Source organism: Echeneis naucrates, chromosome 24 (genome assembly GCF_900963305.1).
Source record: "Echeneis naucrates chromosome 24, fEcheNa1.1, whole genome shotgun sequence".
Taxonomy (NCBI): domain Eukaryota; kingdom Metazoa; phylum Chordata; class Actinopteri; order Carangiformes; family Echeneidae; genus Echeneis; species Echeneis naucrates.
Window position 1 is genome coordinate 735,011 of NC_042534.1, and position 23,357 is coordinate 758,367.

Below are 23,357 nucleotides of genomic sequence, written 5' to 3' on the forward strand. Positions count from 1 at the left end.
ATAAAGTAAAGATGAGGAGGAATAAGGCTGAAGGGAGAACACGGCTGTCAGATCAGGTTAGACTGTTCTGATGAGAAATCGTGAACGACTGTCGACTGCATTTGGCTCATCTGACCTGGTGGACACTCCGTTAACTCTTCGATGTCCATGTGGCGTCACAGCTGGCCCGGGCAGGAGAACATGGGCAGCAGGTTCCTGTTGTAGGTCAGAAACCTCACGGCGCGGCTTCTCACCGCAGCGCCAGTCTCAGTGTCTCCAAACCCGTCTGATCCGTCCACCGTCGCCTGCTGCCTCCACACATCGCCCTGCAGGGTAGTACACTGAACTTTACTTTGAACCTGGATGATTAAAATGATGTTTGTACACGTCCGTCCACACACACAGTCAGACAGGAGGACACACCTTTAGGCTGGGGGCTGTGATCTGCTGAAGCTCCTGCTCCAAGTCAGAGAATCTGTCGTGATAAACGGCCAAACAGGAACTCTGTCTGAAGAAGCTGCAGGAGAACACACACAGATCAGTCTGTTAGTGACCTAATCTGCTTTTGCCTCCTCACATTTCTGAGCATGAAGCTTCATCACCTCAGTGCTGATGGTGACGATGATGAAGGTTTATAGCTAAAGAATGTTTGAATGTGAATGTTTGACAGCACCAACGAGCTTGGAAAAGGTTGCTTTGATACAAGTGTGATCATCTGTCATGTCCCATTTCTCTTTTACTTTTCCTAGATGGTGGTCTGAGTCCAGTCCTGAGGTCTTCTCCTACCTCTGCAGGTCAGAATCCAGAACTCCATAATGAGGAAATTCAAATGATCTGGATGAACTGACCCTTTAAATAACGGCTAAAAATCAGCCAGTGCCTGAAGCAATCTGCCCCCAACCCCCCCAAACACACACACACAAGCTGTGCTGACTGAATAGCCCCCAGCCGCCACACGGTCAATCAATTATTTTAACGGCTCATGATGCTCCGTCAGCCTCCACAATGACTTTACAAGTCAGCTGAGCGAGTGGCGTAGCAAGAACTCGGCCTCTGCAGCGGGGAGGCTCCTGCTTTGTCTCGTCCTCCACCGGCTACAAAGACAGATTGGGGAGCTGCATAAACAGATTAGGAGGCAGGAGGGGGTGAAGGGTGAATGGGGTTTGCGGGGGGGACTCAATAGATGTCCATGTCTGGAGGTCATTTGTGTTGAAATCTCAGAAGCAGGTCACCTGCTGTTTGACAAACACACACACACACACACACTCCAACACACTAAAGTCACACCAACACACTCACAGAAGACACGAGGACAAAGGACAGTGAAGATCTAATCTCTCTCTTCTTCTGTGTCATCTGGACATGCAGGGTCATCAATCAGCCTGAAAACACTTCCTACCTTTTTAATTCTACCGCAAACTTTATGAAAACTACTTTTTGCCCCAAAACTTCTTTGTCGACCATCAATTTCATTTTAGCATCAAAATCAGATATCGGGGAACAACAGCAGCATGTTTTCTTTAACAATCCCTGATATAAACTGCAGAAATTTCATTATTCTGCACATGAAACACAATGCCACCGTGAAAAGTAACAATTTGGAGAAGCGTCTTTGTTGACAAACTAAAGACAGACATCTTGAGATCCAAACTGCTTATTTAAGCAGGTTGATTGAACAGGAAGTGTGTAATGTTTGTTTACCTCCTGAGTTTCTGAAGCTCAAACAAGAAGTTTTTTTCTTTTCTGATGAACAAATGTTCATATCTTCTGACCTGGTTTCTTCAGTTTCTTCGAATAAAGAGCAGATGCAGGAGTGCGGACACTTTGTCCAAAATGAATTATGATATGGCAAATAAAGTACTCCCTAACTTCTTTAGCTGAGGAGCATTTTCACTGGCGTACAAATAAAACATGATTACACTGCTGTGTGGAGTGTTTTTCTAAAATTGTGTGCGACTGTGTTTGTCCCACCTGTACAGGTCGTGGATCAGGCCCTGATGGTAGCGGGTCAACAGCTGGCCCAGCAGCTGCTGGTGCTTCCCATAGAGAGTCAAGTAATTGGAGACGGGGAGGGGCTTCAGAGAGAGGCAGGTGAGCGTCTCCACCAGCTCGTTGCAGTCCAGATGCAAACAGAAGTAGTTCCCCGTCTCCACTCGTCCCGTCACAATCTCTCCGTCCTGTAACTTTGAGGATGAACACACACAATGAAGCAGAATGGGAGTTCAGCCGAGGTCACTCAGCCTGGTGTTCGTGGTGCCTGGTGTCTGTTTGGGGGGAGGAGTCATTCTCATCCATCCTCCACAAATCCCCTTCAGTCCAAACATGAGCACATTATTGTAGCAGTTAACTTAATTTTTGTTATGTTGATTCAAGAAACGTGTCCATTGTAAGAGTCATTATTTCAGTGAGTGGATTTAAACAACAGGCCGAACTGCTGCATTGATCTCAGCTGTCAGTGAGAACAAAGCCAGACCCCTGATAAAATCAGAGCTGTGGGTCTGGAAACTGGAAGAGGGCACGAGGACGGGATTTCAAAACGGTGTCTTAATGTGTCCTGCTTTGGTAAATGATGTTAAAGGCCCTTCCTTCATGAAGATCACCTCTGCATGACCAGTTTAGACTGGAGTCCTTCACGTGACATGTCTATTAGCTAAAACTTCTAGAATGAATTTTTGATTCACTTTCATATGTTTCAGGATGTCCATCTCTAAGTCAGTCCCATTCAGGTCAGCAGATGTTGATGGGACGTCTCTGAAATCAGCTAATTGGCATAACAAACACTTTTGAATACTGAGGTAATTTTCTCTGCAGTTTTCCTTTTCCGTCCACACCAAAGCAACACATGAGGGCATATACATGTGTTGGTTAGTGACCCTGAAGCCACCATATAGGGTATAAATGGGGAACTCAGTGTATAAACACAGTCAACTCCTTCCTGTCTGTCTTCATTGTTCTGACTAATAAAAGCAATGAAGTCCCCCCCAAAAATTCTGCTTTTGAGCTGTTTTTTTTTTAATGCCTTCATATTTTTTTTTATCCCAAAGGAAGTTGTAATTAAAAAAAAAAAAAAAAAAAATCAGTCTACAACAGAAACAAACCATTGGTGCTGCTTTCAAGCAGAAGAGTAAAAAGCACAGATTCGTGTTGAAGGGTGAAAACATACATGTTTAACAGGCGGATCGGTCAGGTTGGTGGCAGAAGGTTTAGTCACGTGCAGGTAGTTCAGTCCACCTGGCAGCTTCCCACCTGTGGGAGGAAGGAAGCATGATGACACAGGAAGGTAGATGGTTTATATCAGAGAACATGAAGCCATCCGTTAAGGAAGAGGTGGGAGGTGGGTGTTCTCATCAGAGGAAATTATTCACATAGAATCTATCCGCTCCCTCTTGTGTTGTTGAGCATTTCAACACTGATACTAATCTGAACATACATTTCAGTGTTAGCATCCACCCACAGAGGAAAACAGAGCTGAGGCAATAACCTCATCTCTCTCTCTAATCACTGAAATCTGCCTGAAAAGTTCACGTGTGTTTCATCTCTGAGAAGGGTGAAACAGAGAGGCTGTTGTGGTTATATAATGTGCGGAGTGGCCTTGGTTACCCTGAACACACAGCAGCACAATACGGCATTGTCAGGCTGTGCTGTGGTTCGAGTGTCCGTCACAATAACCTCAGCGGTGGGCGTGCGGATAAAAGATTGGAAAATGTTTCAAAAAAGCATCATGAAAAAACATAGGCAGCATAAATTCTGTCAGATAAAAGCTGACGAAAACATGGGCAGACAGGAGGAGCGGGGGAGCGAGGTAAACTCACAAAACGTATGAACTGAGATCTGCTGTGAAGGAATTCTGTATTTACAATTAACTCTTGAGTCATGAGTTCTTATTGAAGTGAATACAGGAACAGGAGAACCAACAGAGAGATGAGTCAAGTCCTGAATAAACAGAAAGCTGGATCAATCAACTGAATTGTTGGTGTAAAAGATGAATAGCTGCGTAGAAGACATCTTGTTCTAAATAAATTACCAGCTAGCTGCCTCTGTGCAGAAGGTCTATAAGACACTGATCTGTGGCGTAATGTAGAATCTATCTGTGTATCTATGTGTTTCATTAAAGCTTCCCTATCTGGAAACTCCGAATCACACCGGTGGATCCTGTGTGGCCCAAACTATCCCAGGAGTCATCTCATGACAGTCCAAGCATCAGCAGAGAGCCTTTAGCTTCAGTTAATGGTACAACTGTTAGAACCTCTGGTGTTTGTGGAAAAGGAATTATGGGTTGTCAAGGTTGCCAGGCAACCTGTAAAATGAAAACAGCTGATGGTGTAAAGCACGGTGGTAGAGTGGGTTGGAACAGCATCAGATCTGAGTATTGTGTTAGAGACAATTAAGTTTATTTTCAGCCGTCTGACCTTGTATCTTGGCCTGTTTGTACAGAGGAACCAGACGGTCCATGTCAGGTGTGGGCGTGTCAGGAGGCTCCAGTGTCGGGTCAAACAGCATCAGCATCGTGGCGGCCAGCTCCTGGCCCACTTCTTTGGAGTTGAAGTGACCATGCGACCACTCGTCCGTGTGGTAGCGACGAGAGAACTTAGTGAGCGGACCAGCACCGTAGATGGCCGGGTCACTGGTGTGGAAGGTGGCGTCTATGACAAGTCTGCTGTCGAAGACCAGGAAGGAGTCGTTGATGCTCCTGAAGGCATCGTAGTCTACGCTTTTAGTGGAAAGGTTGATGAACACCTGAGGGGGAAATAAAAGATTTGTAGTACTTAAATGAGTAAATCTCATTTTGTGTCTCATGATGTTTGTGTTGCCTTTGTTCAGTTTTTGTCTACAACCACACGTTTTGTGTGTCTTTGCGTCTCTTTTTGGTTATTTCTAATGTAGTTGTTCATGAAAACATTAATATAACAGAGGGACAGCAGACAGACTCCATTCTAGAATGGAGTCTGGAAAATCCCAGAAACCCAAACATTACCAGGCAGCAGAATCCTTCACTGCCGGCAACAATGAAAATGGGAATACATCAGAAATCATTTTGTGCTTGACAAACGCAGGCTGCTTCCAGGAGGAAAATTAACATCCAACCAACAGCCATGAAGCTGGTGAAGCTCCAGCAGGCGCCTTGGCCACTCAGCCGCCATTGTTTGGAGAGCTCTCTTTTGTAGAAACTCATAACTGTTTGGGTAAACCTACGCCACACTGCAGATGGAGAGGCTCCACATCGGTGGTGAACGACACAGACGTGAGGGGATCGGGGTGTTCGCCGTTGTTCATGTGAGCCAGCAGGCAGTTGCGGTGAACTTGGACCTCAGCCTTCTCCAAGGCTGTCATCACGGCTTTCTCCACAGCAGGGTCGCTGAAGCAGGAGACGCCAGGTTCGGGAGGTGGGAGGACGAGGTGGATACGGGAGCTGGAGATGCCGAGGTCGAGCAGAGTCTCCACTGTTGTGTAGACATCAATGTTGTTTCCATACACAATGGCGTCATCTGGCGAACAGCGAGACACAAACAGATCTGTGTTTCCCCAAAACTCAGAATCAGACCAACAACAGCTAATTAAATATTTTTCATTCAACAAAAACTCACTTTAAGAGGGGATTAAAAAAAAAAAAACAACCAACACACATTGAATTTAGCTTATTTTGTAGATAAAAATACTCTAAACCAGAATAACCAAAGACGAGTTGTACACAATGCACAGACAAATCACTTTACACAACAAGCTGCACAAGCTTCTTTAGAAAGACTGAGTGTATGTGCTGCTGGTCAATCATTTTGTGCAGCCTGAAGGGCTGCCATTCCAGAGGTCTATAAAACAAAGACAACATATGCTCAGATTTAATGACCATGAAGTCATAGTGTACTGTACGCTATACTAAATTACCCAAAAGAGATTGGTTTATCTCGAGAGCCATTAGGTCCTGTGTGCAGAGGCATGCCTTAAACCCATTCAGATATAACCTAACCATACACCTCCATGTGGTCTGGGATTATAAATTAGGACTGGGTTCTATATTAATACAGTGAAAATATCAAAATGTTTCAGCCAATCCGAGGACCCAGATCCACGTTCATCATCTTATGGCTATCAACACAGCAAATAAAACGCTGGAGAAGTTATAAACCGGAACTTTTAAGAACGAGGCAGCAACATTCCTTTGTCAACTGTTTTCTGACTGTTTAACATTTTTGAATAACCATTTACTATGTTAAGGTGATGATTTGACCTTTACAATAGGGCATTCCTCGTGAGAAAAAGCAGAAATAAATAAAAAACATAAAACGAGAACATCGGTCCGTGTCTCTGTCCGTGGTGCTGAATGAGAAGAGCTGCTGCTGAACCATCGAGGCCTCCGGAGGGCAGAACTTCTCCTCCGATCAGCAGAGCCTCATCCCCAGGCTCGTTTATACCACGCCGGCAGCAGCGGGAAATCAAAGGTTACAAAGATGTTATTTCTTACTTCCTGTTTTCTTTGACAAATGTTCTGTTTACTCCTGTCTGTCTGATAAAAACCACAGTGAGCAGCTGTTTGGGCAAATGGCTGGGACTTAACCAATAACATATTTCTGAGCTACAGAAACTGGAAAACAGGAATAACTGCTGTGCTTCAGTCTTGTGCTAAAAATTTACATGCACTCTGTTTCCTCATGTTCCTATTAAGATATGGAAATAAACATGGTATCTGCTGGAGTCTGCCATTGCAATTTGCATTTATTAACGGTGTCCCTTTATGACTAGGATCAACTAATTAGTATGTATAAAAGGCTCACTCTGGAGATCATTGCACAATTCCTTCAGAGAGCAGATTAATTTTGCTTAATGACACCGTGTGTTTTTTCCTGCTCTGAAAAGCCTGGCTCTCAGAAAGTGATATGATAATGGAAAGTGGAAGAGAAGAGGCCAACCTGATTCACTGAGATGAAAGATTTCTCTGCAGCTAATTAGCTGCTAATTATACCGGGGCACTTCAGTGGTGACTGGCTGAGTAATGACATACTACTGCAGATTAATTTTAGGTTCTTTGTGTGTTTTTGTGTGTGTGTAGGTGGCATACACTAACCCTCCAGCTCCACAAAGTTGGCGGACAGCCAGCGGCGAGCAGCCATGCAGTCGTAGAGGTCGTTGAGGGTGAAGAGGTTGGAGGGGACGGGCCCACTGTACCTGCGGTGAACTGACCGAGACTGCAGCTTGCTATTAGAGACTGTCTGGCTCAGATCCACACCGGAGGGGCAGGGAACCTACAGCATCACAGGAGACAGCTCCATCAGATATGTTTCACAGCAAACACTTCAGTCAACAGAGTTACGTCGGCACCTAAAAGAGTTCAGAGTTAAGTTGGTATGTGGATTCAATCGCAGAAAGAAAGTGAATATAAACTTTGTGTTTACATACACACATCAGAGCAGCTCTGTGTTCTTTCTTATTTAATCTATTATTAGTTATTTGTGTTTAAATAAAGAATGAAATGATACAGATGATGATTTCATCAGGAAAATGTCTGAGCTGGTGTAAAACGCTGTGATGTGACTTGAGCTGGTCTCACCTGGTACTGCAGACCTGTGCAGAGGATGAGGTGGTCGTAGGCCACCCTCTTACCGCCAGAGACCCGGACGTGTTTGGACTTCCTGTTGATGCCCACCATCTTCCCGGTCACCACATTGGTAGAGAAATGAAGGGGGAGCTGGGCCAAGTTTCTGCTGCTGTAGGCATGACTGTGGGGAACAAAACACAGCGAGACAGACGCTGAAATCTGTTGAAGTCGGGCAAATGCAACGTTTATGTCCAGATTGTCATCAAATGCCTCTTGTCACCGATGACCATGCTTCTTTGTCAATGAATAAAGCACATTATGTTTACATGCTTAAATATTTTTAGCCCCACTATCATGAAGTCCAGACAGTGTTTCTTCCTGTGTTGTTGTGTTGTTGATGTTGTTTGACATTCCATCATGTTTCTCCATTAGATTTGTGTTGAAAGACTCCAGGAGCAGAGGACCGGTCCAGCTCAGAGGACGCCATGCTGCCCATTTACATCAGAACACTAGACTTCATGTAAGTATAAATACCTGCAATGTATTATTAGATACAAACAAAAGATTTTTAATCTCTGCATCTGTCTAACTTTCTCACCTTGAGGACAGAAATCCAACATCCTCATGGTTGTAGTTGCCGGGGAAACCATGTGTGGAGATAAGAGTCAGGTTGTTGAATCTCAGGTGAGGGCTTCAACGGAATAAACAGCAAAGGAAACAAACATTAGTGCTTTCCACAGTGAACACCAACAGGACAGTGTGAGAGGAATGTTTCTCTGGGGACGGATGATTTATCATTTCTGCCTCGACTTCATTCTTCATCCACAGACAAGTAAGAACTTTTAGAAAGCCTGACAAAGGCCAGCTAGTGTCAAGAGGAGGAGGAAGAATAATCAAAACTCTTAAATTTGCAGTTATGTCCCTTTATGTGTGAGACAAACCATCCTTGCACACAAAGCTAAGTCCTTGCTCTTGTTAGCGATCAGCTGCTGCTTTAGGGAGATCAAGGATTGGTTCCTAACCCTCTTCATACTATCAGAACAATGCATCCTTGGCAGACTTCTTTTCACTGAACCACTGCCGGTTGTTCAACATATTCTTTAGAGTTAGTGCTGAGTATTTGTGGAGGTGGAGAGAACGTGGCATTACAAAGCATGTGCAAAGTAGAAAACAAGGTTTATGTGGAGAGAAGCATTGTGGTTCATCCACTCAGAAGATTTGACTCATTCAGGATAATTAGATCCTTGTGGTTGTGTACTCGCTCACTTGAATATTTGATTGCACATTCGGCAGCGTTACACCTTTAGACCTTTTCCACAATATGATCATCCATAACATTATGTCCACCTGCCTAATACTGCGGAGGCTGATGATGCCAAAACAGTCCTGATTCTGGAGGTCTGGACTCCTCTAGACCTCTGAAGATTTAAGTCCTGGAGGTTTTGAGTTGGAGACTGGATCTGAACTTGTTGGTCCAGCTCATCCCACAGATGCTGGACTGGACTGATATCTGGGAGATTTTGAGCTAAATCAAAACCTTTAAGAGTGAATGAAGTTGGAGGCCTTAGAACAGCAGCTGATAAACTGATCGGTGGCACCGCTCTGTGTTCTGTAATCTAGATAAGTGGTTTGTCTCCTGTTAGAATGGTTTGAGTGGGTGTCCCAGATGGATTCATCGTTTCTTCCTGTCGCCATCTGTAGAATTCAGGATGAATAAAGTCCTCTGTCTTAAGTACCACCTCTCAGATATTGTTCAGTTTGCGGAAAAATCCTGACATGCCTTCCTGCCTCTGGTGTCTTTTTACTGCCCACATAAAAAAAAAAAAAAAAAAAAAAAAAAAAAAAAAACAACCCAAAACTGTTGTGATGCAAATGACCTCCTTTGTGGTCGCCTTCAGGACATTATACAGCTGATAAGGGCAGCTCCAGCTCCTGCCTTCGGTGAATAGCGGAGTGTGTGCCTCGCAGTGTCCAGCTTTATCACACCAGTGCCTCTGATCACCTCCTGTACTGTTCTTATCGGAGCTTCCTGCTAAATTAAAGCCCACCAGCAGGGATCTCAACATCAGACACTGGTGAATGTCACACACTGGTAATAATATGGCTGTCAATTTATCTGGTGGCACTTCAAACTAGTCTGGTTTCTTATTCTCCGAATAAATTGTAAATAAAAACTTCCATCTGTTTAATTTTTCAGTTAGAATTTCTCATTTAGTTTAATCCAGGAGGAGAAAACCTAAAAGTTATTCAGCTTCCACTGAAAATCACACAGCTGCTTCATCATTAAAGCTGCTCATTTCTTCTCTAATCAATGAATTGACTAATTGTGCCTTTAAAAAAAAAAAAAAAAAAAAAAAATATATCATACTACAATGTGAACATTTGACCGTGGATTTAAATCTGTACATTCATTACAAATGTTTACAGATTAAATAAGATGCAACAGTCTTCAGTTTGGTCTCATCAAGGTTTGAGCCTCCATTTTGAAAGGAAGATGCAAATAGCATCAATAATTATGATCGGAACAAACACCAGACAATGGCTGCAGTCAAACTTTCCTTGTTAATCTGTGCCAGAAGGTGGATTTATGGTGCAGCACTGAGGCATTAAGGCCAATTATTGGTGTCTGGATGCGACTGAATCAGTGGCTCTGGATTTGCTCCGTTATCAGCCGGTGACAGACGGCCGCGGTGACCCTGTAGCCTGACCGCGGCGAGCAGAGGGCCGAGCCGCCGCAGAGCTCTTTATCTGTCTGACCCCGTGCCTGTCAGTAATGGAGGTGGGAAGGGGGGCTGGTGCTGGTGCTGCTGGGCTGGATTCAATGAGCACATGCAAAGCCATGTTGGGGGCGGGTGGTGGGGGTTGGACGTTTGGGCAGGGCTGATAAGGGGGGCCCCTGCAGGCCGAAAATGACCCATCATTCACCCTCTCAATGTGCCGCCGCCTCACCATTAGTTCAGCAGACACTAACTGTCTCATTAGTCAACTCATTAGTGACAGCAAACACAGATCGCCGCAGCAGATCCCTGACAGGGGGAAACAGTAGAGTGGCTAATTAATGGGGGGGGGCCAGCGCTGGCCCTCCTGAATGCCAGGCCTCAGACAGCTGCCTGCGCCCACCCCACCACCGGTGCCATGCCAGCTTCAGCAGCTCTGTGAGCTGTGAAATCTCACTTGCACAAAACAACAGCGCTGGTTGCCTGGCAGCTATCGGCGGGTTCTGAATCAGCAGCCCCACGCCTCTTATTATTTGCTGGAGCAGTTAATCTCACAAAGCGGGGACGGAGGCACACATGTAAGACGTCCGACCTGGAGTCAAGTGACATTTCCAGAGATTGGATTCCTGGAATAAAAGCCGATAAAAAATGAAAGAGAAGCCTTAGTGCGGGACTGCCCTCCTTGGGCTCAGGCTTTCTGGGGACAGCATTTCTCTTCAGACACAATCAGTGATAAACCGGATCATGTGAATATTTTTTCATTATACCTGCTGCCAGCTGTACATCATAATTCCTGAATCTTCTCAGTGCTGTTTATAAGAGATGCCTTTTTAGTGTGAACCTATTCTTCTGTGTTTGCTGGCAGACATATTCATAAAAGTGGACTCAGAGACTGGAAATATGCACTGAGATAATTCTGCTTTTGGTGACACTACAGTGATTTTGTTGACTCATCTAAAAGAAAAATATTAGACTATCATCAACCTTTCAGTCATCATGTGCGCTCATGGCCTTTGTTTACTGTGGTTACTGTGGTGCACGCAATTTTCATAAAATTAACAGATGATTAAAAAAAATCTATAACCTTGAATTAGGGCTGCACAATATAATTGAACTAAATATGATCAAGTGTAAAATAAAAACCAACCCACTAATATTTTACAGAGGGAACATTCATTTTTTCCACGACCAAAATAACAAAGATCACACTATTTTATTTGTAAAATAACTGAAATATAATATTAATATAATATTTTGGGAACTAGTTTCACCAGCGGATTAATCCAGATTTGCACTGGTGAATGTGGGGCAGCAGGAGGGTCTTTGGGGACGGAGTCAAAATAACCTACAACAATGGAGCTTTAAGCAGGATCAGATACACTGTACTTGTATTTTGGATTAAGTCATTGTTTCTTCTGGTCTTCTCATCAGATTACTTGACAAGTGGAAATGCAGACGGGGCCTCATATTTTAACCAAATTACAAACTAAGTGAAAATATTCAACTCCAACACAGAAGAACTGGCTGTTCTGAGTAAATAATGAAGCTGCCATGTTTAGTCTGCTCCGTCCGAGATGGGAACTTGGCGACGACGTGCTACATACACAATGCACAGATGGTTGGAGGTGTGTGTGTGGGGTGTGTGGGAGGTGGGGCTTAATGGGGCCTGACAACAAATTTTGCCCCGGGGCTCCCTAACAGGTTAATCTTTCCATGTTAAATCCAGCAGAGGGAACAGTGACATTATCTGCCAGTGCATACATACACAATCAACTGCACTTGGATTTAGCTCATTCTGGGGTGAACTCACCAGAGGGACAACACCTCCAGGAAGGATAAACCTGTGTCCGATGCCCCCACCACCACAATCCTGGCATTAACGGTGACCTTTGGCTCCATGGTTAACTTTCTGCTGATGAGGTTGAGAGCAAACGGAGCCTGAGAGAAAGAGAGAGAAGTCAGTTGGTCAAATTTCTGGCTTTTATTTTAACCTGGAGGGTGTGCCTCTTTCCCAGAAAGCCTGGTGCCATTTTCTGAAAATTAAATAATCACCAAATGCATGTAACCATAATTATTAATCCACTAAAAGCATTACATGATGATGTGCCTAATTTTTCTCCCCATTTGAATTTTTACGGGATGAAGCAGAGACCAGCTCTCATAAAGGCACTTAGTCAACCTGCTGAAGAGACCAACCTCTCAGTGAAAAGCCTTTACATCCTGCAAGCATTAAAACGAGGTCTCTGTCAAACCTTACAATTTGAAAGTCTGCAGAGTGAAAATTACTGGAATCCAACAAGCAGCCTTTTTGCAGGTGGTTACCAAATTCCGTTTTGCCAGTGCTCTTTAGAGAAGTGGGAACAGATCAGCTAGGCTTCATTAAAATGAGCCACTCCAGTGACTGAAGGGAAGAACACCTTCAATCCGTCATTGCAACTCAAGATTTTGTTCTATTGTGAATTCAGCTATTGGATACCCCCAGAAACTGTAGCTTTTGAATTTCTTTGTTGGACAGAGAGGTTTCTAAGAAGTTTTATTTTTGAATGGGTGAATGTGTGAAAGTGTTCAATCCAATGTAACGTTGACCCACCCGTTCACTTCAACCCCCTGTGTTGCTTTGCATCGTCAGGCGTTTCCCACATGAGCATTACAGACTGGCTTCAGTTGAAAGCAGAAAAGTTTCAGCTCCCTTGGTTAGCCAATATTTACATTTCAAAGTTTTTTTGTGTGTCTGTGTCTGAAACGTCTGCTTGGGTATTAAAATTTTGTTTGTTCTGCATCCATAAAAATAGCAAATTCAATAACGGCAGCTTCACACTGTACTGAGATGGAAACACTGGGCTGGCCATGTGACCTGACAGTTAAGGAACACTTTTCCACAACAATTACAAAAGAGTCCCGCAGGAATTACTAGAACACACTGTTCTCATTTCCCAATTCCTCCACCGCCAAGCATGCCTGGTCCTCGCCCAGTGATCTGAGGCAGCTAATGGCTCCTTCATCATGTATAATTAGGCAGATCGGCCCCACAATGCACCTTGCTGGATCAAAAATAGGACCAAGCAGGAAAAAAAGGGGAAACCTGAGGGTGGAATTAACCTTTGTGTAATATTCTCATAATTTCAATGAGGGCCTGTGCACTCAACATCTGTGACATACAGAGATGTTCTGGCTCTGGGTTTGACTACAGCCACAAAATAACGGATTGTTTAGTAATGTGTGTATGAAGGCAAAAGAAATAAATCATCATTATTACATTTAAAAGTCGCACTGAAACAAAAGCAGCCTTAGAGAAGACTTGTACACCAAAATTATCTGATGATTAGAATTCTAAATCTACTTTCAAGAAATAATCAAGAAAGGACGTTTGGTCAACGAGTTTCAGGTGATGCTTTTGTTTCTGGCTATCTAAAGAAGAGGGGAAGAAAAAAAACAAATAAACAAAAAAAAGTTAACTCATTAGCACAAAAGCAAAATCGCCATTTCAGCAAAGTTGGAACTTAAATTTTTCATTGACATTTATGATACAAATGACTCTGACTTCAAGTGTTTGTTGTTGCCTATTACATGCCAACATGCATCCATCTGAATCCTGCTGGAATTATCCAGATGAGGTCATCTGGAGAACAAAGCCCCCGCCTCCCTCCGTCTCATCTGCATGTACAGAGGAGCAGGTGCAGCAGCTCTTATCACGCCGGAGATGCTTCACCTTTCCTACACATTCAATGACCACGGCTCTGTTTAACATGATCCCGTATTGACAGAGGGGGAACAGGTGCTTTAAATTGGATTAATCTTCCCACGGCTGACATCAGCAGGCAGAGACAAAGCTCTTATCTGGAGCGTAGCCTGGAAATCATGACCACTGTGTTACCAAGGGGAAAGGGGTGGGGTGATGGAGGGAAATTAACATCCGAGTGTGCACAGCGATACCTCAGGTGTAGAAGAGCACTGCCATACAGGTAAATGTTTGAAGTAAAATTTAAATAAATCAGAGCCCCATTATGATCAGCCTGGAACACATGACTCAGTGAAATTTCATTATTCTTATTTTCAGTTATTTGTTGCATCAAGGTCCATATTTAAACTTCTCTAGCGTTTAACAAAATACTCCTCTCTCTGGAGTTCCAGGAACAACAGTAAAGCTGCAGCACTTCATTCTTAAATTCACATGGAGGTCTGTCTGTTTAGACTGCATGGACTAAAATCAACATTCTGAAGGTATATGTTAAAGTGACACTGTGCTGAGAAAATATTTTGTGGTACCAAATACAGTTTTATAAATGCACACATAAAAGCTTCATTAACTTGGTTGCACAGTGTGTTCAATCATATCTGAAGTAGAAAACCTGTAAATTGTTTTAAAAATATAGAATGTCAAAGAAAGATTCTTATTCTACTGAGTTAATGTGAAGAGAATGAGTTATTCTTCAGCATATTTACATTTTCAGATATTGTCTATAGGAGACCTTTAGTAATTCTGCAGTACTCAGTGAAACAGAAGGACGAAGAAGCCAGGGATACTCTAAACTAAACAAACTAACACTTGAACCAACAAATCCCTTTCATCACTTATACCTCAAGTAGCACAGCAAGTCCTTTGTGCTTACAAAAAAACATAAAACTCTAGATTAATTTTATGTTAAAGCCTTGTGTTCATTCCATCAAACTGTCTCACATCTGTGATGGACTTTTCCTTTGCATCTCGAGTGAATCGTATATATTCAAGCTTTTCCCTTTAGAAACAGTGCTGCCTAGTGGTCACACCAACACCCTGCAGCGCGGCCCCCACCTAATATACATTCCCTGGCAGGCTGCTTCCTGTCAGCCAGCTGCTGCTGGGCCCACCTGGTCCTCTGTGATCCTCCTGGATGGGGCGTTGGTGCCAAGCTCCTCCAGCGGGTAGATGATCTGACGTCGGGGGTGCACGGGAACCGCACAGTTGAGGATGAAATCCAGATGGTGGACGCAGGAATTCTGGGTGCAGAAGAAGAGGGCACACTGTCAGCAAACTACTGGAGGGAACTTCCCTTCAGAGGTTAAACAGTATCAGTGAGGGGGGGCTCGGGAGGCAAAGTGATAATGAGCTCCGGTGAAAAGGTTAGATGACGCTGATTAGCCAAAACTCATCCAGCTGCATGAGCAGAGCTCATTCTGTGATTCTCTTCTGCCATTATTCTATTTACAAATCCTCTCCCAGCCTGGTGCTTGTTTGTAGAAGATAATTAGCTGAGGAAGTGGAAGCTTCTACACGTTGAGGAAATGTCTTATTATGGTGTGGAGAGGTGGAGCTGGCAGCACTGTCGGCACCTGCTGCCCTAACCCCGGGGACAGCAGCCTGCTGAGGGACACACTCTGCAAAAAGTGCCCCATTTAAAGCTCCAACATTTTTTGCATGGAAAAATCCATCTGTTCATTCATCTGAGCTCGTAGAGCTGCACAAATAAAATTACTTGCAAAATGAGAGGCAGGAATATGCTTTCTTTACAGATTTCATTTTCCACTGTCAAAAATTAAAACGGAGATTTGGTGGAATCCACAATAGCCCGAATAAGACTGTAGCTACGAGAGAAAGAGCATCACATTATATCTTTAAAAAAAAAAAAATAAAATAACCCAAAAAGAACAACAAGATGTTTTTCAATCTAGCCCTATTAAACCTATTAGGTGTCTTTTTTCACCAAAAGCAATCGTTCTTCCGTTCTCCCTTCAGTAGAAATTTCTGCAGGCTTTCAAACAGGTCTGTCACTTGAATACTGTCAACTATTCATTTCATCTCTAAACTTTAAATGATCATAAATTTAACTATGCATAAAATAAAAATATTATTCAGTATTTTCCCTCTGCCTTTTTTCTTAAGTTGTTCACTTTATCAAGTGACAGATTTGACTTTAAATGTCTTGTTGTTGGGGATATTTTTTGCAGCGTATGAACTGAGGCTCATTACACTAATGACAATGTGCATCTGAGTAGACATGCACTTGGGCTGGAACGGGCCCGGCGATGGAGGGCCAGTAAGGGCCTGAAAGTCCCTGTGCACCCACCTCCTGGCTGCTATAGTTGGGGTAGACTCTGTGGTGCAGGCAGGATCTGTGTGCCAGCCGGAGGGCCTCCTTAAACAAGTGTCTGCTGAAGTGCTGGAAGGAAGGTCTAAGGACGAAGTGGCGGATCTGAGCGTGCTCCTCGTAGCGGTGATGGCTGAAGTAGATGAAGTTCTCGATGTTGTAGTGGGCACGGATATACTCTACATCCTGACGGAGACAGACTCGGGTCATGTTCTGTGTGCACTGACATTTCCATGACACGTATTTGGATTTCAAATTTATCCATTTTCATTTTATTATAATCACCATCTGATCACAGCAGCTTGCTGTATTTTTTTTTTTTTATTTAAGTCCCATCCATATGTAATGTGAATTGTGTCACACACCAATAGATGTTTAATTAAAAAATAAATAAATAAATAAATAAAAAAATTCTGAAAGAGTGAATTACAGAAATATTTTCTTGGCTTCAACAAAATTTATCCCTGAGATCATTTTGGATGCATAATTTAGTGAATAAATGTTTTACAAATTAATATTCAGAAGACAAAAGAGCAAATTAAGGAACTGAAGTGGGCTTGGAAATCATTTAAAATTTAAATTATAATATATACTTATGCATACATGTTTTAGTGCAATATTAAAAGACCAACAGATCACAAAAACTGGAGAATTAAAACTAAACAGCTGCTTAACAACATGAATGTTCAATTGTTAAATTTTTTTTAAAATTATTAATACTGTTAGTAGGCATCTTGTATTGGTCCAAAGCCAAATTTGGATCATTTGAGTTGAAAGTTGAGAGTTGAAAACGAATGAATAATTTGAACATTAAAGATGAAAGTGAATAAATGATCTGATACCAAACAAGGTGGAAAATGTAAATTTCTGAACTTTAAAGCCACATCAAGTGTAAAATTGCGACAAATTAAAAACTCAAAATAAAATACAGATTTTGCAGTGAAGAAATTTAGTGGCATTATTCTGAAATCTTAAAGTTCATAAAGACATCACCAAGAAAACTACCTGCTCATCACTAATGATCAGGATCCCAACAGCCCGACCGTCCACCTGAGCCACAAAGGCCTGCAGTGGCACCCCATCCTACGGAGACAGGACAAAAAAAACAAAAAAACAATAACACATTTATTTACATTTGTGTATCCAACTGAACGAGAGCAGTGTGAATGCACCTTCTGAGCTGAGTCCAGTGCCATGAATACACATGAAGTGGCTGCATTCTCATTTGAGAAGTAATTATCAGTGTTGGAGCTGCAGCAGTGACAGCTGGGGTGTCAGTCAGAGGAAAAATCTCTGTTCAACTGAATTCTCACCAATCTGCTCCCTGGCAAAAGTGTGATACTCCTCTTTATTCCAAAACAATCATCATTATACCGGCTCCAGTCACACTCCATGGTCCAAAACAATCATCATGTCATTTCAAAGTTAAAGGGCATTAATTAGAATTACAACCCTGATATTTTCTCTATTGACAGTTTCAATTCTGTCCACTGAAAAACAGGTTAAATTACTGCAACATCTTTCACGTTTCTATATTTTTGCAGTGATGGGTTTCAGCTGCAGTTGCTGAAAGTTAATAGATGAGTGAGCAAATGAAAAGTGTATTAGAAACAAAAAAGGAGAAGAAGCCATATTTTATGGAGCAGGCAGAGCAAATGTGCGTTACCACTCAGCTGACCTGTCAACACAGGAGGACTGTGGCGTTCTTCACTTTGTTGCTCATTTTTATGATAAATGGAGAAAAAACTATTCTGAAGTACGTTATATGTGAACTGATCATTTAATTGAACTTTGCTGAATTTGAAAAATTGAAACGAAAAAATTTGTGTTGGTGCAAGTGTGGTGACGGACTGTATCACTGCGGGTGTTGAAGAAACAGTCGAGGTCCTGCAGCAGGGTCTCGTGCAGTCTCAGACCCTTGACCAGATCAGAGACAGCGGGCTGGTCTGCAGCCACAGCAGGCCTCACATCCACAGACCTGCAAGAACAACCATCAGCACAGAGTATTAAGAAAAAAAAGAAATGGACTTCTACATTATATAGAGTAAAAATATCAGTATTGTAGATGGTCCAGGTTTTGAAATAAATAAATATTTTTTCCCATTAAAAGCAGATGTCCAGCTCATACCAAACTTAAATATTGTTGACTAGTTAAAGCATCTCTAACATTCAGTCTTTTTGATGCAGCCTCTTCTAAAGAGGCTCTTTGATTTGCTCCTTCTCAACATCTGGCAGAGAACAGGTGGACCGGGATGGTTAAATGAGAAATGGGAACAGGTGTGTGAGGAAGCTCACACTCCTGAAACACATGGCAGAGACTGAGGACATCTAGAGGACATCTGTAGAATGACAGACCTCATCCCATTGTGGCAGAACATGTAGAGTTCGCAGAGCGGTGAGCTGGTGGGCCGGGCTGGTACCCTCAGGAAGCTCTGCAGCAACGGAAACTCCGGGCAAGAAGTGGGCACTGTGATGGTGCAGAAATTCAGGTCCTAACAGAAATGAGGGCAATCAACACCAACAGATGGACTTGACTGAACATATGTTCTCTATGAACTGAGGAAAGTTAAACTTCATGAAAGTCATTTTAATGAACTTAATATCAAATTTCAAATAACAAATTGATCAGCCATAACTGCTGCCTAATAAACCCACCAACTGACAGGTATCCATGGCAACTAGCCCGTCGGTACTGTACTACTGACTTCTGATTCAGTGGTCACTGCATACAGGCTGTCTACCTGACAGATGAACTAAACCTTTTGGTCAGGTAGACAGCATCAGCCTGTGACGAGGCTTCAACCTCACACAGCAACGATACTCACGGGGAAAAGTTTGAATACGTATGGAATAAAGTCCACTGATCTGGAAGAGAAGAAGAAGGAGTGAGAACATGCGTCTGCGCCAGTTTCAGATTCAAAGCCAAGTTGGTGATCATTGTGGCGGAACAACTGGCCCAGCAATATGCCCACTGCTTCCAGCTCAACTTCTCGCCATCGACGCGCTGTCACTTTAAGCGCAGCTCTCATTAATAACATGCTCACTCTCGGCAGGAAGCGAATGGGCTCCATATTCAGTAACAGCTGGGAGGTGGTGGTGATGGAGAGAGCAGCTCAGCGGGAGCCAACTAACAGTCACTCTCCCTGCTTTAACGCGGCATATGACTGATATGAGGCTGGACGGCTGCCACCAGAGCTGCAGGAGTGAAATGGACCAAACTAAGAAAACCTGAAAACTTTTCAGATATGTTCCCAGATGGAAACATATTTCTAGGCCTGTGAATTACATGGTATAAATTTTGGAGGAGTATTTATTCGGTGAAGTTGCCAGTGCCAGAGCAGCGGCTCAGATGGAATCAGAACAAATCAGACTGTAAAAACAATGCTGGGTTTTCTTCATGTATTCGTGACAAGAAAACAACAGATAATTTCTACATTTATCTTGTACTTTCAGGAACATTACCTCGTTTCATAATTCTTGTCAATGATGAAGAACTGAATAGAGAAAGCGTTCGGCTGTTCTGAAAACTCTCCAGCCTCAGTTAACTGAGCCTCCTCCTGCTCGGGCGAGAGAGATGGTAACAAACACAGAGAAGGCCACAATGCAAGTGCCTTCTAACTCTGAATGTATCTAACCTCTGACATGGGAGAGGCCCAGTTACCTGTTGTGGGGTGGAACTTGGGGTCTGCCTCGCCTCCTCTTCATTCCCTTTTGGGTCAGTAATAGCAGCATGACGTTTGAACAAACCGTTGAATTCATTGAGTTCAAAGTTGTCACACAGCTGTTTAAGGTCAACATCAGTAGAAACAACAATGAAGCCGGCAGCGACTCTGTCAACCTGTGGCAGAAAAAAAACCAAACAAAAGTCACACTCACAATATCATGTACATAAAGGGTCGTCAATTTTCTGCTCTGTGTCTGTGAGAGTTTCCTCTTACTGAGAGAAAAATCAGAAGATGGATTTTAAGGACATAGGGCAAGCAGCAAAAAGAAGAAAATGTGATTTTGAGCAACATTTTTTAATTAATACAAAGTTTTTTAGTTTAGAAAACTAGTTTTGAATAAAAATCATACTCATAACATATAAACAAGTATTTTGTTTTTCTTCCAGGAGATGAAAATGAGTATTAAAAAACTGTTTATTTATTTATTTATTATTAGAATTACTTAAGGGCATTGAAAGGATGAGCAGGCCAACCCTCTCGGGCAATGTTGGACTGTTTGTTCTCTGAGCGCAGAACATATTCAGACATAAAGCCCAAAATGCTTCAGATGTCTGGACACAATATGTTCAGTGAGAGCACGTCTTGGCCAAGTATCAGCTCGTATTTGCCATATGTTGCCGTGAACACATGTCAGCCCGACTGGTGAGTGTGGTGGATGTGGGAAGAGAGGGGGGTGGAGACCCGAGGGAATGGACCACAGCAGGGCTTCTGACAATCCGTCAAAGCAGAGAGCTGCTATTACATCATTCTTAGACTGGAAGAGTGGATCAGAAATGATTGGGAACAAATCACATCACTCACATACGACCACACGGAGAGCACATGATAGGGCAGTTTCTCATTTTCACAGCTGCTGTGGATTCATTTCCAAACGGAGATTTAAATAATTACTGAAGATCAAACAAATAGGTGAAACTGAAGCTTGAAACTGAGAACAAACCTCGCAGACAGCTGTGCGGTTTTCTTCATTCTGAGCCTCAATAACTTCTGCCAGGAAGTACGGCTGATTGATGGCTGATAACTGTTTTGTCTGCTGATCCAATATACGCATGATGTCATCATGATCTTCAACTCTGTAATATGAAAGAAAAAAATAGCAGTAGTCTACACTGAATACGCATACTTTTTTGTTGTTGCTGAGGAACCTTGTGGGATCACCTCGCTGGACGAATATGCAGTCTTGGACAGTGCTTCTGCCTGTGGCAGATGAGTGCTACACACAATGGCCCAGGGTCAGTCAGGCTCTCCAATGGCTCAAAGATGGCGACCAGTGCCGGCTCTAGATGCACACATACAAAAGTTACAGAGCTGAGTTTCATGAAACTACAGGTATAGCTAACAACACATATGAAGCCATTCTTCACCTAAGTCGTTGATGCTTGGGCTGACCAGGCAGATGTGTTCAAGTTCTGGGATGGCATTAAAGACAGCCCTAGAAAAACGTGACATTTGGAGTTATTTTTTAACAGTGCTCCACTAAAATTTCAGCTCATAACTGAAGTCATCCAATCTCATCCAAACCCACCACACTGTGCTACTTTAAGGAGCTGATAACATTTGATTTCATCAGTTAGGGCATTTTTTATTAAATTAATCCCCCTTTTGTCTGTGAGTTCCTGTGTCTGCCAAGTCCTTCTTCCTGGTTTGGCCCAAAAGAGTAGCTAGGGGGCGGAGCCTATTTAAAAACACACACCACCCAATGGACCAGACCAAAGGTGGTGTCTGTTTGGGGGGAGTTTTCTCTGTATGTGGTGCTTCCCCTGTTTTAGATTCTAATGGTCTGATCTGACTCCCTCCAATTTCCAGCTGTTTGGTCAGTTGTGTGAATTCAGGTCATGTGTTTGTTTGGTTTTTTTACATTTGAAATGAAGAATTTTTGTTGAGGCAAACACAGTTTAATCTGAGGAGGGTTCATACCTTGAAGCTTTTGGAATCAGAGCTCAATGGGGGCTTCTCCTGATCAGGGAGCGTTTTAGGGAAAACGCTGTGATGTAAATTGGGCCAGAATTGACCTACACGAGAATCTCTTGAAACTAAATGAATTAATCAATAGATTTATGTGATCATGTGACTTTTCTAGACAGATAAATCACTGAAAATAGATAATTTTTTGGCACACAGCTCAGACGTTTTGTGTCACTTGTAACATTGGGTGAAAAAAAATTAAAGACCATCCTGTCACTGTTTGACTTTGTGATATCTGGAATCATCTGAAGAATAAGGACTAGCTTTATACGTGACTTTAACCATTCATACCTGATTATCTCCTTTACACTTGCTGTAGCAAAATTTGTCTGTGTCACAAACAGGTGGAGGAAGAGTGTGTTGACTGGCTGCGTAGAAGGGAAAAAGTTTTTCTCCAGCGTTAGAGTCAGTATACTTTCGTATTTTTGGAACTGAGTAATAGCTTCCAGTCCTCCTATTTTCTGAATTCATAAATGCTACTCACCGTGCAGTTTTCAGCACTGAAATGCTTCCTCAGGAATGGCTCCCAGTGAGCCTGATCCACTAAATCCCCGGCAGGGTGATCGAAGAAGGAAGCGTGGGCCACGATGTCATCCTTTTCATTGGCCAAGGTGATAGCAAGGTTTGCTTTCTCTCTGTAAAGTCAGAGAGATGACAGATGGCACAAGAGCCAGATGATCCAGTGACATTAAAAGTCATTTTATTCATCAAGACGCGGGAAGAATGCTATAATTGTGGCATAATTACTATTACTACTGCTGGTAAAAGCTATTACACACTTGATTCTGGATTATGTTTTTGTCTGCCACATATTTCTTTTTTTACCTTGAGTTTATGAAGTCACTTGTCTGGACCTATAGTGCCCAATAAACTTTAGTTTAACTGTTTTTAGAATGGTAGCAATATTGATTTAGGATTCACCGGTTATATTAGTAATGCTTCAGGAAATGCTCTCTCTCTTTGCGTTTTTATAAACAAATTTGCAAACACAATCACCCAGTGTGATATCGTGATATCGTGATATTAAAGATGCAAACAGAGATGTTTTTCTTACAGAAGCTGAATCACATTGACTCTTCCAAACACTCCCAGAGCTGAGGGGCTGACGAGGCTGTCAATCCCCTGAGCATCCGCGGATTCACTCCTTCTCACGGTCACAGTTTCCTGCTGACCGCTGTCTGAGGTTATGGTCCTCATGTTCACTGAGGACAGACACACAAACAACACACAGGTGACTTAGCAAAACAACGCAAACAGGAACGCCAACACTTAACCAGAAGCTGTGGCTAGAAGTAGCGAAAAAGACAACAAACACAAAAAAACACACAAAACGTTTGGCAGAGCGGCCGTTACTTACATTCCTCTGACTTATTTG

General features: G+C 42.8%; 1 protein-coding gene across 1 annotated transcript; it reads right to left on the bottom strand.

Moving 5' to 3' along the window:
* cfap61 (cilia and flagella associated protein 61) lies at positions 1-23,179 on the bottom strand. Its single transcript, XM_029496848.1, has 24 exons — positions 23,037-23,179; positions 22,459-22,617; positions 22,274-22,351; positions 21,382-21,449; positions 21,176-21,296; positions 20,958-21,090; positions 19,954-20,130; positions 19,755-19,849; positions 19,118-19,157; positions 18,648-18,784; positions 18,144-18,270; positions 17,298-17,375; positions 16,272-16,478; positions 15,076-15,204; positions 12,038-12,165; positions 8,109-8,201; positions 7,523-7,691; positions 7,040-7,217; positions 5,173-5,465; positions 4,389-4,716; positions 3,143-3,225; positions 1,951-2,162; positions 403-496; positions 1-305 (listed from the first exon to the last, which is right to left on the bottom strand). The coding sequence occupies exons 1-24, from the start codon at positions 23,177-23,179 to the stop codon at positions 156-158; spliced, it is 3,420 nt and encodes a 1,139-aa protein (XP_029352708.1). The 3' UTR covers positions 1-155.
* Positions 23,180-23,357: the final 178 nt, after the last annotated feature.